The 19,254-nt window shown below is 42.2% G+C and overlaps 1 protein-coding gene across 2 annotated transcripts; it reads left to right on the forward strand.

Annotated features, from left to right (window-relative positions):
- The first annotated feature begins 1,554 nt into the window (after positions 1–1,554).
- AURKAIP1 (aurora kinase A interacting protein 1) lies at positions 1,555–4,523 on the forward strand. Of its 2 annotated transcripts, none has more exons than XM_058161392.1 (4): positions 1,555–1,643; positions 1,903–1,965; positions 2,628–3,100; positions 4,364–4,523. In XM_058161392.1, the coding sequence occupies exons 2-4, from the start codon at positions 1,914–1,916 to the stop codon at positions 4,469–4,471; spliced, it is 633 nt and encodes a 210-aa protein (XP_058017375.1). In that variant the 5' UTR covers positions 1,555–1,643; positions 1,903–1,913; the 3' UTR covers positions 4,472–4,523. The 2 variants fall into 2 exon arrangements, with proteins under 2 accessions (XP_058017375.1, XP_058017376.1); XM_058161393.1 differs by lacking the exon at positions 1,555–1,643 and adding an exon at positions 1,660–1,681.
- Positions 4,524–19,254: the final 14,731 nt, after the last annotated feature.

Raw genomic sequence — 19,254 nt, forward strand, 5'->3', positions numbered from 1 at the left:
GAACGTTGAAGTTTGGTGTCAAATTGGATCTAGGGGGACATAGTTTTGGTTTCTGAAAAGTTTTTTTTTTTTTAGTAACCGTGCATTTTGCCTTAATGTTTCATTATCCAAAAAACATTTCCATGCTCCCAAGTGGTTTTCCGCAAAAAGCACATAACAACAGTTCATAACACGTAGTTGGCCTTGGATGATGCCCAAAACCTTAAGCAAGCTGGTTTGGTTTTCTTTTCTTTCTTTTTTTTAAACTGTTGACGATGAGAGCTGGATGGATGGAGCAGAGGCCAGGAAGAAGTGTCGTTGTTGGGGGAAAAAAAGGATAGAAAAATGTTTTGTATGAACTTGGCACGGCAGCTTCCAGATTCCAAATTCGCCCGGTAATAGCCCAATGGGATAAACTTTGAACTTTTTGAAACTATACAGTCCACTTTGAAGATGTTCTGAATCTCAAGATTCTTGGCTTGGAGCAGACAATGTGAAAATAATTTATTCTACTATTATTAAAGACTTTATTTTCTAGGTTATTTTTACTCTTAATAAACTTCATTTGGTTTTAAAGAAGCATTTCAATGTGAATTCTACTAAATGATCCTTAAATCCCTATTTTTCCCTAGACATCCCTAGGGCAAACAGAACTGGATTCATGAGTATTCTTATTGCTGCCAGGTAGGGCACTAAGATTGGATGATTTAGGAACTCTAAAGCTGTCTAGTTGTCAACTATTGAGTAGCAATTACTCTTCCCCCACCCTCCTCAATTATAGAATAGGATAGAATTCTTTATTGGCCAAGTGTGATTGGACACACAAGGAATTTGTCTTTGGTGCATACGCTCTCAGTGTACATAAAAGAGAGGTTCATCAAGAATCATAAGGTACAACACTTAATGATAGTCATAGGGAACAAATAAGCAATCAGGAAACAATATCAATATAAATCGTAAGGATACAAGCAACAAAATTACAGTCATAAGTGGAAGGAGATGGGTGATGGGAAGGATGAGAAGAGCTGCCTGAGGAACTCTGGGAGTTGAAGTCCACAAGACTTAAAATTGCAAAAGGTTGGAGACTCCTGGTCCAGGAAGTTAGTCAATGTGGCATGTTTGTGTTGTAACTACTAAGGGCATAACGGGAAACAAATATTTGCAGCATGCAGGTATACAAAGACATCATATATCATACATATCTATGTTGCAGGAAACAATTAGCAAGTTTCTACTAATTCTAGTATTTCAGTATATTTCCTTACATTAGGCAACGATCATTATTACAACACTGGAGATCCTTATTGCGAAAAAGTACAGGGGTCTCCAACCTTGGCAACTTTTAAGACTTGTGGACTTCAACTCCCAGAGTTCCTCAGCCAGCTTTGGGAACTCTGGGAGTTGAAGTCCACAAGTCTTAAAAGTTGCCAAGGTTGGAGACCCCTGTCTTAGTAATAGAACCGGGTTTTTCCCCCCCTCTCCCTCGTCATCAACCTGCGCCATTCGATCACTAGAGGGAAGCAGAGACGAATAGGGGAAAGGAATACAAGAGGCGGAACCTTTCCTTTTAAGCCCGCGTTTCCGGGAGGGACTCTAAGACAGCCGGTCCCAAGCGCCTGACCGGAAGTGCACCCTCGTATCGTTTCCCCGGTTTCAAATTGATGGTAAGCTCCTCCGTAAGGAGGTATACAAGACGGTTTGTGTGCGTGCGTGCGTATTTATATCGGGGTGTATGTGTGGGAGAGCGCGCGCGCTGTTTCCTGCCTCTTTCAAAACGGGGCCTAGGCCCTTCCGAAGCCTCGGCCTTTTTTTTCCCTTAAGCCGCCTTTGGCCTCGAATAGGGCCTTTAACTCGAGGGACCTGTCCGGGTTTGGGCCTCCTCGCTTCTCTGACGATCCTGCTTCTTTTCTCGTTTTCACTTAGCCGGCTTCGACATGCTGGTCTCTCGGCTGACGGGTCCCCTCGTGAGGGCATCGCGCTGTGCAGGTAAAGGACGGCCTTTGCTAAGGGATGGGGGATGCCCCCCCCTCAAAAAAGGGCCTTTCCCATCATTTCGTGTCTCCTTTGGCTGGGGATGAAGAGCGGAGGTTGTGAGTTCGATCCTAGGTTAGAGGCAGAGGTAGGGTCTCCTGCTTGGGGAAGGGGGTTGGACTAGATGACCTGCAAGGTCCCTTTCCTTCTCTCGTTAATTAAAGATCAACCATCCTCTGAATCAGAGGTCTCCAACTTTGGCAACTTTAAGACTTGTGGACTTCAGCTCCACAAATATATTTATGATTTGATTGTTTTAATGTAAGGCAGAGTGGTGCGGGTGGCCTAAGAGTGGAGCTCTCGCCTCACCATCAGGAGGCTGAGAGTTCGATCATAGGTAGAGGCGGATATGTTCTCTCTCTGGGCACAGTGAGAATATATCTGCTGAACAAAGCTCCGCATTGGCGACAGGAAGGGCATCTGGCCATGAAAGTTTCCATTCAGTTGCCCAAGATTCCACCCAGCAAGGGATGATGGGGTTGTTAAATAACGATGATTGTTTTAACGCAGGCCAGGCAGAGTCTCTTCTTGGCATGTGAGCAGCAAACAAATAAAATAAACGGGAGTTTATTCTCGCAAATACCTATTTATGAATTTCGTTCTCACTTTGTCCATAGGGTGCTTTCCTTTGAGACCATCTGTTGTCCTGCCACCTCCTAGAGCAACCGTTCTGGCAAGTTACAGCACACATCCATCGAGCAAAAATGGAACCAGGCCCAACCAGTGGTTTACCTTTGACCCTGAACTGGAAGAAATGTTGGTCCCTCGGAAGATGTCCATCTCACCTCTTGAAAGCTGGCTGACGGTTCAGTATTTCCTCCCTAAAAATGGAGGCATCATAAACGTTCATGAGAGGAACACTCCCCGACCACTCCAACAGTACGATCTCCCTGCTCCTTCTAGGGGCACTGAGGCAGAGGAAGAAGAGGAGGCAGAGCAAAGCGGGGAGATGAACCGGCCCAGAATAGAATGCAGAAACATTTTGAAGATCCGGAGGAGGAAGATGAATAGGCACAAGTACAAGAAGCTGATGAAACGTACGAAATTTTTGCGGAGAAAAGTCATGGAAAAGCGGATGTGGCGGAAACAGGTGAGTTTTCCTGCCCATTGGCCTCTAGGTGAAGAAGAGTGTTTGTGTTTGCACAGCATGGTTAAGTTTCTCCTCTCTTGATGAGCACACATGAACCAAATGTCAACTCGTAAAGCATTCCTGCCTGTTCTCGAGTTGCCATAGGCAGGAGGGGGGAAAACTGATGGAGCAACATGGCAGCAACCAGAAGCACATTGCACGCATATCTTTCTCAAGGCTGCAGCCTAGGTCACCAGAGCCAGCCGGAGAGGCGTGTTCTCTACAGCCTGCGAAAGTGCTCTGTTGGAGAATGTGATATGACATACCCTGGGAGGAGCGGGGAAACAGGGTCATAGTTGGCATGTAAATTACGTGGGGTAGAGCTGACTCGCTGTCAGGGTTCCACGGATGCCCTAATTAATTCATGAGCCTCGAGCCAAGTTTCAAAAGAAATCCAGTTATTTATTAGGAGCAACATGTGGCACATACCCAAGTGGAGTCAGCTCTGCCCCACATAATTTACATCCCAACTATGACCCTGTTTCCCCCCTCCTCCCAGGGTGTGTCATAAATCGCATTCTCCAACAGAGCACTTTCCTGGACTGTAGAAAACATGCCTCTCCAGCTGGCTCTGGTTACCTAGGCTGCAGTCTTGAGAAAGGTATGGAATGCGTGGAAAGTGCTACTGGTTGCTGCCATGTTGCCTCCCCCCCACCGCTTATGGCAACTTGAGAGCAGGCCAGGAATGCTTTACCAGTTGACACTATATATGTGCCTCTGTGCAGCAAAATTGCGTAGTGATTGACCCCCAGCCCTTGTCTCTTAAGGCCATGTTTTCATCCAGCTATCAACACAGCATGATCATAATTGATGCAGCCATAAATAGGTTGGGCCATCATTGGGGAAGGTTAAAAACATAGATGTGGAATACTTTGAGAGACTCCAATTTTGCCTTGGCTTTTCTAGGATGTCATCTCTATTATAAATATGAGAAAATTGCCACCTGAGTATTTTTGACCAAATCTGACTTGGTTGGGGCATTTTTCCCCAAGATACAGATTTAGTACAAATAGTCCTTGACTTAACAATCATTCATTTACTGAAAAAAGTGACTTATGACCATTTTTTACATGACCATTACAGCAACCCTTATCATGGGAATTTGTTATATCCAGGTGATACAAGATTCTAACCGAAGCTCAGACGATGTGTCATGAATTCTGGGGTTTTGAGCATCATTCCCAAGTTAGACTTTCATTTTCTGTTTTTCCTTTCTTTATATAGAAAAAATTTGAAAATGAACTGAAAAGGATGTGGAAAAAAGCCGGCTTGAAAAACCCTCCAGAGGGTTGGGTAACTCCGAAGATTTATCTCAGAAATGTGAAATCTTGATGCTGCTTTGAGTAGACATGTCTTTAATTAAAAACATTATTTAAAAGGCAAAGGTAATTGTGCGTCCTTTTAACAGTGAGTAAAGGGCAGTTGGTTAGAAACACAGGCTGAGAGCACAAACTTTTATTTGTGCAAGTGACACAATTCTAACTTGAAAAAGAAAAGACACTTTGAAAATGGTTTCCTAGCAAATCTTTTTTTTTCCTCACTGAAAGCCATTTGGACAAGTCAGTTGCTGAGGAAGGAGGAGATGGAGTAAAAATGTTGAAAGGAGGAAGAAAAGGGGGAAATTAGGAAATGATTCAGCATTGTTGCAAAATTGAGTTTTCTGGTGTCTTTTTAGTTTAATTTCCACTTCAAATCATTGTTCCCCATAAAGGTTCCCCTCGCACATATCGTTCCTGACTCTAGGGGGCAGTGCTCATCTCTGTTTCAAAGCCGGAGAGTCAGCGCTGTCCGAAGACGTTTCCATGGTCATGTGGCCAGCATGACTCAATGCCAAAGGCGCATGGAACGCTGTTCCCTTCCCACCAAAGGTGATCCCTATTTTTCTACTTGCATTTTTTGCCAGCTTTCGAACTGCTAGGTTGGCAAGTCACAGGAGCTCACCCCCGTTATGTGGCACTAGGGATTCGAACCACTGAACTGACGACCTTTCAATCAACAAACTCAGCATCTTAGCCACTGAGCCACCATGTTTCCCATAGGGGAAACCTATGTTCCCCATAGGTTCCTATTTCCTTTAATTAATCACCTCCATTTTTTGTGGATCCACCTTTTAGTGAATCCCACCATGCTGATAATTTTTTATAAACAATAATAAGAAAATTCTGCCGTTCTGTTTAAAAAAGATACAGAGGAAATACAGAAATGGCTTGCCTGGTGCAGGTCAATTCTTAATTCTTTTATGCCATCGGGAGATACCGAGTATCAAATTACTTTTCTCAAATGTCCTGGGATTGAGAGAAAATAACTGCGGTATATCTCCCCCAGACAGGAACGGGCAAAAAATAACCTCAGTAGTGACATCGTAATAATGCAAGAAAAAGAGTGCTTCGGTGCTTCCTAAAATTGATCTGTTTTCTGCTTCCAGTTGGTCCTTTTTTTTTTTAATTAAAGCCTGAAAAAAATGTTGGCAATTGGGCATTGCCAACCTCTATCTCCAATTTGTGCCATAGGAATTCACCCTCTGTGGCTCTAATCAGACACAATTATTCTATTTATGCAACTTATTTAAGGTGCCATCTTCAACATGAAATGGAAATTTCCAGCTGATCCATTAAGGCAGGGATGCCCAAACTTGGGACCTTGAAGAGTGGTGGACTTCAACTCCCAGAATTCTCCAGCTAGCAACTTGCTTAAATTTATAGCTCATGCTGGCTGGGGAATTCTGGGAGTTGAAGTCCACCACTCTCCAAAGGGCCAAGTTTGGACACCCCTGCATTAAAGCATCATACTCTTTCTAGAGTACAGAAAAGGGCAACCAAGATAATTAGGGGACTGGAGGCTAAAGCAGACAATGAATGATTGCAGGAACTGGGCATGGCTAGTATAGTGAAGAGAAGGACAAAGGGGTGATAGGATATCAGTCTGCCAATATTTGAGGGGCTGCCACAGAGAGGAGGGGGGGTCACACAAGGAATAGTGGATGGAAAGTGATCAAGGAGAGATTCAACCTGGAAACGAGTTTTCTGACAGCAATCAATCAATGGAACAGCTGACCTTTGGATGTTGTGGGAGCTTCATCACTGGAAGCTTTCAAGAAGAGACTGGACTGCTATCTGTCAGAAATGGTGTAGAGTCTGCTTGGGTGTCAGGGGTTGGACTAGATGACCTGCAAGGTCCCTCCCAACTCTGTTAATCTGTATGTGTTATATCCTCTCCTCTTTTCCTATCCCGATTTTAAATAGTGAGGGTGACTTCAGCGCCTCTGCCGAAGGAGGCAGCTTGGTGCAGGAAACTCCATTGGGAATGTTGGGGTGGGCAGGTTTTCTCACCCAATCAGGTTAGCTTTGGAGATCAGTTGCAAGGATATTTTTTTTTGGGGGTGGGTGGGTGGGGGAACATATTTTGGGCTACTTTGAAGAGCTTGTAGAGTTTTGGGGCCAGATATCAAAACATCCAGGAATGCTAAACTTCAAAATGGCATGGCAGGGAGTTTCCCCTTGTTTTGCATCCCCAGCACTAAATCCAGTTTCTCATTTCTCACCCCAACCCTCACATTTTCCATCTCTTCTCCCCCTTTGAGAAAAAACAGGGGGGGGGGAGTGGGTTTCATGCTTTGCAACCTCCAACATGCCTTAATATTTGGGCAATATATATAGGTCTTTGGTTGTTCGGGTTTTCTCCCGTGTAAAATTGGAAATGTCTTGGCGACGTTTCGACGAAGTCTCATTCGTCATCTTCAGGCTTCAGCTTCGTGCTTCTGGGAGCAATGTGTGATCGCAGCTGTTTCTTCCTTTTAACTGCTTGTGGGGGTTTGAACTGATTGGGTGGGAGCTTGGCTGTGCTCTGATTGGATGGGGTTTTTTCTGTGCTCTGATTGGCTGTGGGTGTGTCCTGTGTTGGTGGGGGGTTGGTTGTGCTCAGTCTAGTCCAGTGATTCCCAAAGTGTGAGCCGCGGCTCCCCAGGGAGCCGCGCTATCGTCATGGGGGCGCCGCGGAATATCTGCGCCCGCTGGGTCTGGCGCTGATGCGCCATTTCTGGGGGGTCTGATGCGCATGCGCAGTTGCAGGTCGGATTTCCGGGGGAGCCGCGGGCGAAAAAGATTGGGAACCTCTGGTCTAGTCTGTGCTATATATATTGGCCATCACTCTGCTAAACAAATAATTCCCTCAACACTGTCAAACTATTTACTAAATCTGCACTACTATTAATCTTCTCATCGTTCCCATCACCCATCTCTTTCCACTTATGACTGTATGACTACAACTTGTTGCTGGCAATCCTTATGATTTATATTGATATATTGATCATCAATTGTGTTGTAAATGTTGTACCTTGATGAACGTATCTTTTCTTTTATGTACACTGAGAGCATATGCACCAAGACAAATTCCTTGTGTGTCCAATCACACTTGGCCAATAAAATTCTATTCTATTCTCTGATGAACTTTTGGTACTCTGATGCAAAAGCCGCCTCTCTCCCTCCTCCCACGCCCCCTTCTACCCCTTTATGGGACCGGCCCAGCTCCGGATCTTCTACCCCAACCTCGAAAACAGGACACCCCACTTCCCGGGAATTGCACCATCTGCAGAAAAGCAAGAAACGCTCTTGGCAAGCGGAGGCATCCGGAAGGCGTCGCTTTCTCTCGTGCGCTTGCGCGAGGCTCCGGGCTGCCCGGCAACCAGCGCCACCTACCGGTTCTGTCGCTGGCATTTTTCTACCATTTCCAACCTCGGTTCGCGCGCTTGGAGCGCCTCCGCCTTGGCCCCCGCGCACGCGCAGTCGGCCGCCTGTGGCCCCGAGCGCGCGCTCTGGCGGGCAAATTCAGCGTCGGGAGTTTTGAGGAGCGTTTCTGAGGGGAAATTTTTTATTATTATTATTTTGTGTGTGAGATGTGTGTTGTTTTTAAGGCCATTAAAATTTGGGCCGTCCGGCAACCCTGATGTTGGGACGAATGAGTTTTCCGTGAAGGGGGGAAAAAGAAAAAAGCAGTTGCGTGCCTCACATTAAGCCAGGATTTGCTTAATTGTGGCTTGTGGAGCAACCCTGTCGTCGGAGCCCTCATGGGAAGGCTGGCAGGGAGGAGCGCTAGGCCTCAAATCCTGGTTGTTTCAAACCAGGTTGCTAAGCTGATTTATTTTAATTTTTCATTTGCAAAGCAGTGTGTTTCCAGGCTAAAATTGATCCCCTGCCGAGTTTATCCAGGTTAAATCCAGGTTAACCTGGATTGTTTGAATTTAAAATAAGATAGGTATTAGTACAGATAGGTAAGAAAGGCCTGAATTAACTCCGTAAAAGGCCCCACAAAAGTGCCTCTTGCAAAAGTAGAACAGCAAAAATTGGAAGTTGCAAAGGAAAATCACAATTTGCCCCATTTTGCCTCAGGAAAATATGTTTGTTTTTTTTAGTTTGGCTGGGCCGGTGACAGCAGCCGTGTGGTCCCTGAGGGCTGCCAACCCACCTAGGGGTAGCCAAGAGATGTGGAAAAGGCTTATTTTTTTTAGCCCCCCCTTACGGGTTTTTGGATGTTTTCAGTGTAAATCTGGGCAAGCCCCCATGTCAGCCATTTTGTGAGAGCACCCTCAATCAGTTTTCACAAGCCTGAGTGGGCCTCTGGTGGCTCAGACTGTTATGACAGTCTGTTATTAACAGCAGCTGCTTGCAATTACTGCAGGTTCAAGTCCCACCAGGCCCAAGGTTGATTCAGCCTTCCATCCTTTATAAGGTAGGTAAAATGAGGACCCAGATTGTTGAGGGCAATAAGTTGACTTTGTATATAAATATACAAATAGGATGAAGACTATTGCTAACATAGTGTAAGCTGCCCTGAGTCTTCGGAGAAGGGCGGGATATAAATGCAAATATAAAAAAAAAACACCTCAAAAAAGGTTTAGGCTTTCCAATTTAGATCGGAATACATTTGCAGAAGGGCTGAGAATGGCTAAGGCTGCTAAGGAAACCTGCCTATTTGGTTAATTGGCTAGTTTATTTATTTTACTTAGTGGGTTTCTGCCTTTTCTTTTACACCAGGAAGTGCTCTTGACAGAATTACAAATGCTGTGTTGCTACACACAGGTTTACACTGAGACAATGAGCCAGTCTTAATGGGGCTTGCTTTGAGGCCTGTCCCTGTATTAAATGAGTTGATTGAGGGATGTTTATTATGGTTTAGCTGAGGGGGATTAGCATGAGAAATATAAAATTTGCAAGCGGTGGCCCCCTGCAAAGTGTAATGGCCTTAACCTGTTCTGAATTGGACCCAGGATCATTGATTGAGATGGGTGGCTGTAGAAATCGAACAAATAAATAAAATGCAGTGATTTGAGTTGAAGGGGATGACATTGTATTGGGATGGCTTGGGTTTTGTTTTGTTTTTTTAAATGTGTGAAATAGCTAAATGGGCATTTTAACAATAGCAGGAAAAAGTGAAGCGTGATAAGATAAGGGGAATGTCATTCTCAGGCTGGAAAGTTACATCATACAACTCCCGTTTTTTTTTTTTGGCCAAAGCATCCCTAATCATCAATAGGAGTATTTATCCCAGGCAGCAGCTGCCTGAGTCAAAGCTCTGGAGTACCAGTTAGGACTGGCTGGAGTTGATGCATCTAAACTATTTTTGTGCCTAAAGATGTCAGCTTCTGATCTTGATTCCCAAAAGCTGAGCTTTTGGGCTCCGCCACTTCTGAGGAGGCTACCACTGTATTTGTGGTCAACGGATGCACGCTCTGGATGGTGGGTTGACTGGCTGGAACAAAACACGACAGATTCTCCCCTTCGTCCAAGGGACCTTCAAAGGTAAGTCCATGTGAGCATATTGAAAGAATCAAGGCAGCAGTTCATCAAGGTGGAAAGAGTCCACAGCCAGGCCAAAGGGATGATTTCATAAAATTCCTTTATTTTAGTATGGATGCAGTTTCCCAAGATCAAAACGTCTCTATTCCTTCTTTATTCACACATCATTTATATACTGAATTCTGTAAGTATTTATCAATTCTATCTAGATAAAAGTGGCATTGTTTATGGATGGTATGATAAAGTTGCATAGACAAAGAGGATAAATGTTATTCTTTGGTTAGCTTTTATAAGCATAAAAGATAAAGGTTCCCCTCGCACATATGTGCTAGTCGTTCCTGACTCTAGGGGGCGGTGCTCATCTGTTTCAAAGCCGAAGAACCAGTGCTGTCCGAAGACGTCTCCATGGTCATGTGGCTGGCATGATTCCACGCCAAAGGCGCATGGAACGCTATTCCCTTCCCACCAAAGGTGGTCCCTATTTTTCTACTTGCATTTTTTACATGCTTCCGAACTGCTAGGTTGGTAGAAGCTGGGACAAGTAATGGGAGGTCACCCTATAACACGGCGCAAGGGATTCGAACCGCTGAACTGCTGACCTTTTGATCGACAAGCTCAAGGTCTTAACCACTGAGCCACTGCGTCCCTTTTTATAAGCATACTGTATACAGTAAAAAATTTTGTTGGGCAAATAATTATTTTCATTTTCTTAATATTTTTAATCAGATCTTTTTGAATTTCTTTGAATATATGTTAAATGCAGAAATACATCAACCCACTCACATTTACATATGAAAAGTTCATGGATTGTGTGTGTATTTAATATTGGCCATGGTTTAACTGCTGGGAGCAGTAGGGGGAGCCCCCACACAAGGAATTTGTAAGCAGAAGGCCAGTGAGTCTGAGCTGGGCTGCAGCTGTAAGGTGAAGTTCCCTTGACTCCTGGTGAGTACATGGACATCTACACAAAATTGTATTCATGTTATCACTGTTGCCTTCTGAGACGTTTTTCTTTCTTATCTACTTGAACATTCCTGTTGCTTTCCTCCCAACCAAGCACTACCCAGATCTGACCTTGAGTTTTTAAGATTAGCCAAAGATGGCTGGCTTTTGCCACACAAGGATGAGCCCATCCTCAGCTTAATACACTTGATAGCTTCCAAGAAAATATCACACAAGTCTTTCTGTCTGCTGCAATTATATATGGCCCAATTCTCTTAATAGTTTTATAAACACTTAAGTTTGGAACAATGTAATTCTTTTTCCCTGCAAAGCTGGGAAATTTGGGCAATGTATAGAAATTCTTCTATTCCCTCTTGTAATATATTTGGAGATTTGGAATGTAGTTGTCTTGACTTTAACCCAGCGTTTCTCAATCTTGGCAACTTTAAGATGTGTGGACTTGAACTCCTAGAATTCCCCAGCCATCAGGCATTGCTATAATCTTTTAAATTGGTTGCAGAACTGTTGTAGAGAAACTGAAATGTAGATATTCTTACATTTTGCTGATCGCTTTTGTAGTGTATCCCTCCCCCCCATTTTTTTCCCCCCTAACAAGCACCTGATGTACAAAACAGCCTCTCAACAAAATAAACAGATGGGTTCAGTTTGCCAACTCCTGGCTGGAAATTTACAAACAGTCCAGAAGTTCCAATTGCTCAATAATGTGTTAATGGAAACAAGAGGCATTTAGATTTGTGGCCTCTTTAAAAAAACAATCATGATAGTTCTCTAAATACCTGCTCCCTTTTCATGACATTTCTTAAATATATTTAATGCAGTCTGATAGGTGGGCATAGGACTCACTTTTACTAGAACAGCAATTTGCAGCTTTGGTGCTTAGATCTCACTAAATCTTCCATCAAACAACCCACTATGAAAATAGCAGAAAGTCCCGTTTTTATGAATGTATGGAGTTTTTTCCAAGCATGTATTTAAGGCTGTTGTCAATCCAAAAATAGTGTCTTAGGGAGACAAGCCTTAGAAGAATCAATAATTAAAAGAAGAGACAGGGAGGTCTCTTCATCTTACTGAAGAAATACGATAGGAATAGTTAAATAGACAAAGGCAGAGCAGATTAGATGACTCAGGCCAATATAAAATATATATACATTACCCAAACCTACATAGTTTACCAAGCACTTCAACAATAGACAATTCTTACACTCTAATAGGGTTTTTTAAATGGTTAAAGTGAGATTGTTTTTATCTAGAAATTTTCTCATCTTAAACATTTATATAATTTGTAATAATTATATTTCACAAGAAGAATTTTCCCCTCCTCTGCTCGCAATAAAATACCTTACGCCACCAGACTCTAAATTTTGGCCTTAGACAACTTAGAACTACGCCGACTTCAGTCTGACCTAAGCATAGTTCATAAAATTATCTACCACACTTTCCTACCTGTTAAGGACTACTTCAACGTCAACCACAACAATACACGAGCAAATAATAGATAAAAACTCAGGGTAAACCGGTCCAAATTCAATTGCAGAAAATATGACTTAAATAACAGAGTGGTCAATGCCTGGAATGCACTACCTGACTCTAGTTTCTTCTCCAAACCCCCAAAACTTTAAGCTTAAACTGTCTACTGTTGACCTCACCCCATTCCTAAGAGGTCTGTAAGAGGCGTGCATAAGTGCACCTAAATGCCTACCATCCCTGTCCTAATATTCCTTTTTACTTACTCTTTTCATGTATCCAAATTATGTTTATACTTTTACCTGTTATCTTATATATGACAAATAAATAAATAAAATTCTAAGAGGGTTCTGTTTACTTAGAAAAATGCTACAGTGTAACAGTGATCTAACTTGGACTATTGCTTTTTTGGTAAACTGCAACAAATCTTGAAATTTTGTTCCTCTAATGGGGGCATATCAACAGCACAACAGACTTGGACCACTCGTGTCCCCTTAAAACCTAATCCTAATTTTGCTGGGCAACATTTCAGCGGGAACTGAATTTTGATGAGAACACCAGCAAAAGAATGTTCTTGTTGGAATGATTTTCCTATTTCCTGTCCAAAGATACCAGGAAAGCCACCAGCTGTTTCTAAACCTTCTGCCACCATTTATGCCATATAATGCATAAGCTTAAAGTTTTACCACCTTACCCCAAACCTCAGATTGTTTCTGAGATCCCCCTGGGGTACATGTACCGCTGGTTGAGGTTGATTGCTTTAAAGCATATGGTAGCTGGCAGTAAAGGATAAGGGAATTAACACGATCATCACCAGCTCTGCCAAGATTTGACTCCTCTCCATTAAGTATTTCTATTTATGTCAGTTGTCTTTCAGATAATGGTAACCATGTGCCTGCATTTACATTTTTCATCCTCTCTCTTGATACTTTTCCTCTGGGTCTTTTAGAATGCAAGTTAAATTGTACTGACAGTCTTGCATTAATTTCTTTGGCCCAATGTGGGGTACAAACAATTGGTGTGAATAAATAGGAAGAGTGCGGTTGTATGAGATGCAAGATTTATTTAGTCTTCCCTGCAAATTGAGGCCTACCAGCCTTAGGGTAAGGGAGCTGTGGATTCAGTACTTTTCTTTGGTTGTTGGACTCCAGTCCATGATAATCAATTATCTCTTGCATGTGAGGGATTCCCTAACAAAGGGCACTGATTGATCTCTTTTCCAATGGCTTAGTAAGCCTTCCATAATCTTTTTCTTCCCTTCCAGGAAGCGAGGCACTTCTTTGCTTCTCATTAAAAATAGCTTTTATAGGAACTAACAATTCATCAAATTCCAGGAAACAAATAAGGATATCACTGAGAAATCATAAAGGATGATGGCGTGGAAACTTTGGCTCAAACTTGAAGGATGTATGGCCTCTCTTAAAGCTGAGCAAAGAGGAAGAGTCATCAGCAAAGTGTATACAGGGGACTGGAAGAACAGGGAGAAAGCCAAAAGCATTGTGGTTATGGACTTATCCTTCATCTTCACGGCAGTTAGTTACTTTAATATTTCTGAGTCAAGTCTATTTCCTTTCTCACCACCCTGGTGATTTCATCGTGGGCGGGTGTAAAAGATACGATCTGCAAAAGTTCAAGCAAAGTTGTTGTACAGGACCAGTACTTTGAACTCAAGTCATCTTGCCTGAGACAAAAAAAAAAAAAGGAGACTTAATTGCTGGGGAAAAGGCAGCTGGTTACTCCATTGAGTTTGTCTTCCTGACCAGCCACAGAACTGGTCAGGCTTCTGAGCTCTTCCTTCCAACATCATACTACCACTGTAGCCTGAGACCAATTGCAAAAGGCATGAGATCCAAATCTGAATCAAAACCAAAATTATTCCTCGTTATGGAGCAATTTGTGAGCCTATCCTTAAACCTTCCTCTTCAAAATCTAGAAATGTCTGGGCTTAGATGATTAGAAACCACAAGATATTTTTCCAACATTCCAGTCTAGTCTATGAGCCTGGAATTTCCTGATATTTTCCTTCCAAGTATGAGCCAACCCTGCTTAGTCTTCTAAGATCAGGTTGGTTAAGTGCTGACACCAGAGGTGGATAAAAATTAAAAATGTGCCACCTGTGCCTTTCCCTCATGAATTGTTACGTAATGTTGTTAAGAATTCTTAAGTAGCCATAAGGAAGAATATTCTTTAAAATATGTCTAAAAGAGGCTAAGCTTTGACTGGAATTCTGAGAGATATTCCAGCTTCAGTTACACTGTTGGTTTGGGGCACTTACCCGTCCTCAGCTTATTGGCCTTGTGCAGCCATCTGCCTCTTTGATTCAACATCTTGAACTTGGAGTCACACAGCTAAGAGTTATTTATTCTCAAGATGAAACTTGCTAATTTCAGGGTTAAAATGGTATCCTGGTGGTGGTCCCCTCAATTCCTCAGCAGCTTTGGGATCAGAGGAAAAAAAAAAACCTGGCTGTACTCCATCTCAAGGCCTTTACAATTGGCACTGGAATTCTTCTACCAACCGAACCATGCGTGGCCTTTTTTTTGCATCCCAGGGATCTATTTTGATCTTATTTTTTTATAAAACGCAGTGGTTTGGAAAGCCCAGGCAACTGTTAAAAACAATATTTCTAACAATAACTTCTAACACAGCCACCAAAAAATAATTGGTCTTGTGGGTGGTTTGGGAACCCCTTCGTTTTTTTGGCTCTCCAGTAGGCTGTGATAATGGGCAGGCTTACAAGGTGGAGAGTAATTTAAAAGGGAACAAATATGCTCTTTAAAAGGACAGAGATGCCCCATGTGGTTTCGGAATGGAGGAGGTAAAGATTCTGTGGCTTAAAGCATTGGCAAAGCCTCCCCAAATCTGCTGATGCAGAGTTTTCAGAATAGAATAGAATAGAATAGAATAGAATAGAATAGAATAGAATAGAATAGAATAGAATAGAATAGAATAGAATAGAATAGAATTCTTTATTGGCCAAGTGTGATTGGACACACAAGGAATTTGTCTTAGGTGTATATGCTCTCAGTGTATATAAGGATAATAAAATACATCGAGAATAAAAAGATACAACACTTAGTGATAGTCAAGGTTACTAATAAGCTATCAAATCATACTCGGAAACAAATAAAAACAATATTGAAAGATACATGCAACATGGTTATAAGTGGGAAGAGATAGATACTAGTAAGGAAGAGAAGAAGAATATTAATACAGTCTATAATCTATCTATCTATCTATCTAGTAATTTCCAACAAGTGGCTGGGAATTATGGGACTTGATACCCAGCACATTTGGAAACCACCAGCTTGAGTAAAACTGGACCACATGGGTTGTTCTCACACAAAGCATCTTGGCAACTGAATTAAATTCATTTTCTGGCTTTACACAGCAGGTTGACTCATAAGATAAAGCAAAAGACTCATAAGATTGTGCAACTGACCCTAACCACAAAAACACTTAACCATGTTTAGTATGTTGTGCACATCAAATGCCACTATTGTCTTCAACTGGGGAAGTGTATGAACAAAGCCTTGGTGGCAATCTGGATTTTCAAAATTTCTGGTAAACAGCATATTTCTTTAAAAAATACTTGATTGACTTACTTTTGAAACATTATCTCCAAAACTGCTGGACAAGAGATGAGTAACAGAGCATGGAATTTTACTTTCTGACTGTTAGGGAGATTTTGGAAGCAAAGCCGGTGGGATGAGGCCTCGATGATGCTGATTTGATTGCACTGTTATTTCCTCCCAGTTCTCTGTCTCTGATTTATTCAGAGAGATGGTTTTCCCCCAAAAAGACGAATCAGAAATATAAGAAATTACCTTTTATTGAATCAATCTGTCTCCTTCTACCCTAATTAGCAATTGCTCTCCGGGGTTCCGTGCAGAATTTTTTCTCATCTTTGCAGGAAACTGAACCCAAGATTTTTGGCAAACAAAAGAAATACTTGCTCTGAAGTAGAATCTGATTGCAAGAATGGTGAGAACCCATGTGGCCCTTTTCTACCTGTGGTCAAAGGAATTCCTTCAGCAGTGAAACTTAGCCAGTTCCCTTAAATAGAAGGAATCAGCGTAAATGTTGATTTCCTGCCAGGTTAGGCTGCTATACATGTTCAAATGATGTTTTTTATATTGATTTATAGTCTTTAAAAAGACACATACCCACAGCTGCAAAACAGAAAGTGGTTAAAGAAGGGCAGAAGAATATCAATTTCTTCTTTTTTTCCCTTTTCGTGGGTAATGCTTTTGTATTATTGTTTTGGAACATTAAAAAAAATCCTGGGTGAAGCTAATGTTTTTGTAAATGGTTCCTATTACTGCTGTTTTTATGAATTCCAGGAATTAAAACTAATGCTTGCCAGAAGTGAAAAGCTGAGTTTTGAACGTTTTACTCCATCCCATAGGAAGTAATATGGAATATAAGAAAAATATTCTCTGTGAGCATCGAAAGTCGTAATCTACATAAATCCTATCAGTAACTGGTGGTTACTGCTATTAAAGCCTCTTAACTTCTCTGGCTAATATTCAAGCCTGCTTTCCTGACTATATGATACAAATTGAGAAATTCTGGGAATCCTAATTGCCCAAGTCCAATTCCTAGAAGTTTTTTGGAGACAACAGCCATGGTCAAATCTGTTACTGAGTCCATAGCAGGCCCTTGAGTCCCTTGGGAGATAGGGCGGTATAAAAATGTGATTAAATAAATAAATAAATAAATAAAGCCTCATTTGAGTCAAAACTATGATAGACATTATAAATAAGAGGCTATTGCAAAGGCACCCTAAAGGGAGATGCAAAATTTGGTTTCTGACCAAGAGTCAAGGCTTAATTTAACAACATAATAAGGCTTAAGTCTCTGACAGAGATGGAAAAGCCACAGGTGGCCGCCCAGCAACAATTTCAAGCTTTCTACATGACAGAATGCCTCTGACTGCGCACAGAATTCTCACCTTTGGATAGCAGCAAGCAGTAATCGCACGAAATGCTGCACAGGAGCTGTCAGCTGAGTTTTCTTTTGATTCGGTGAGAATTTTCTGAGGAGACCTTTAGATTTGCATTACTGCTTCTGTTCAGGTCCAGGTGGGCAGCCTTCCGCAGGGATCAATTTGCCCCCCAAGTGTCAATTTGTAAGGGTGGGGGTAAACCAGGGGCTAGAGTAGGGAGCAATTAGAGCACAGAAAGACTTCTATAACACAACATCCCCAATAGATTCCAGGATGGGTGAAGTCATGGGAGTAATAGCAGATTACGTCTGGCAGGCCTATAATTGTGGCTATATTTCAAGGGATGCCTTTATTGCGCAAGAAACCCGCCCTGCCAGCAGCAGAATTTTGTTAACCCTGCTAGCTGGATTCCTTTTAGATGCCTGGCTTGAAGATTTGGGATACTAACAGGTGCCGATAAAATATTGTTAAACCATATCACAGTTGCTCCAACATTCGGGTTATTTGGTGAAGAATTTCCTCTATCGAGAAACCTTGATCCTTTCTACAAAAAGGAGGGCATGTGGGTTGGGGGAGAAATACTCCTTTGAGTCCAAGGTCAACTCCTGCAAACTTTGTAGTTTGCTGTCCTCATGGTTTGCTGCTGCCCTCTTCCAAGAAGTCTTTTGACTTATTGCCTGGCTTGCAAGTCCTGTGGTTATCTGATGCTCCCCCCATTCAAGGACTGATCAGATCCAGCACTACTTGGCATTTTGAGATCAGCCAAAAGGATCAGAGTACTTCAGTTTAATGACACCTGATCTGTAAAGTACACCTAGATACCAGATTCCCACATGCCTCCTCTCCTCTCTCCCTGATGCTTCTAAATTCCTTCAGGCTTTCCCTATTCTTCTCTTCTCGAGGATGAAATGGGGATCAGATTCAATTATGGTACTTCAGCCGAGTTAAAGGATGAATTAACATTATTGTCAGTTAAGTTAGTCTTTTTTGTGGTGTAATGTGAAGCCATTGTTATAATGCTCATCTACCCTAGAGGTTTATACAAAGTCCTGGTTTTGCCGTAACATTTACTCCAGATATGTTTTAATATAATTTTTGAGAGTAAGAAATATTGTCTGTTGTTATGGAGATCCAGTGAGCAATAACAATAAATGTTATTTTGTAGGCTCTTTTCCAAAAAATAATGGTCGTTGTGGAGCTACCACCTCCTCTGGCAATAGCAAGGAAACAGTTTTTAGAACACAGAACATAGAATCATAGGGTTGGAAGGGACCTTGGAGGTCTTCTAATCCAATCCCCAAATGGGGAGAAAGACACTGGAAACATGGAGGCTGATTGGAAAGATGGTTTAATGGTGAAGCAGAACCACCAAGCACATGTGATTCTGGGTAGCAGACCACATGGAGTAGAGAGTTATTTATACCCTCTCTTGGCCCTTGCCTTTGAGCTTCCTGTTCCTGTGGCAAAAGCATGTAGTCGATTGGCTGTAGACAGACTCCCATGGGGCCATATGGAGTCATGTTTGTCTGATTCAAGTTTGGTTGAACCTTGGGCTGATGCAATGTCCCTCAGGTGATTTTGCAATGCAGTGAGCCCTGCTGCTAGATAATCCTATTATGTCCTGGAGGGTCATGTCTTAATCCCATCACCCTGGAGCTGAAGGTCTCTTGTTTTGTAGATAAACTGGCCCAGTCCTTCTCAATTGGCACCAAATATCTGCTGGGGGCAGGAAGCTGAGGCCCTGAGTTTCTGTCTCCTTTAAGATTTCCATTTCTCTTTTAGGGGAAATATAATATTCTGCTTTTTTAATATTTCTCAGAATATTTCATTCTTCTAGGACAGGGGTGGGTGCTAATTTTCTACAATGTCTTCTGCGATTGGTTAAAAGCAAGCCCTCTTATTTCAGTTAAGTAAATCAGCGAACAACTTCACACAATCTAGAGTAAGGA

The sequence above is a fragment of the Ahaetulla prasina genome, chromosome 18 (assembly GCF_028640845.1).
Source record: "Ahaetulla prasina isolate Xishuangbanna chromosome 18, ASM2864084v1, whole genome shotgun sequence".
NCBI lineage: Eukaryota > Metazoa > Chordata > Lepidosauria > Squamata > Colubridae > Ahaetulla > Ahaetulla prasina.

Excerpts from the sequence above, each read along its gene's own strand:
- AURKAIP1 (XM_058161392.1), top strand. The coding sequence starts at position 1,914 with ATGCTGGTCTCTCGGCTGACGGGTCCCCTCGTGAGGGCATCGCGCTGT. Across the intron at positions 1,966-2,627 it reads GAGGGCATCGCGCTGTGCAG|GGTGCTTTCCTTTGAGACCA; the intron begins GTAAAGGACGGC and ends CTTTGTCCATAG. Across the intron at positions 3,101-4,363 it reads AGCGGATGTGGCGGAAACAG|AAAAAATTTGAAAATGAACT; the intron begins GTGAGTTTTCCT and ends TTCTTTATATAG.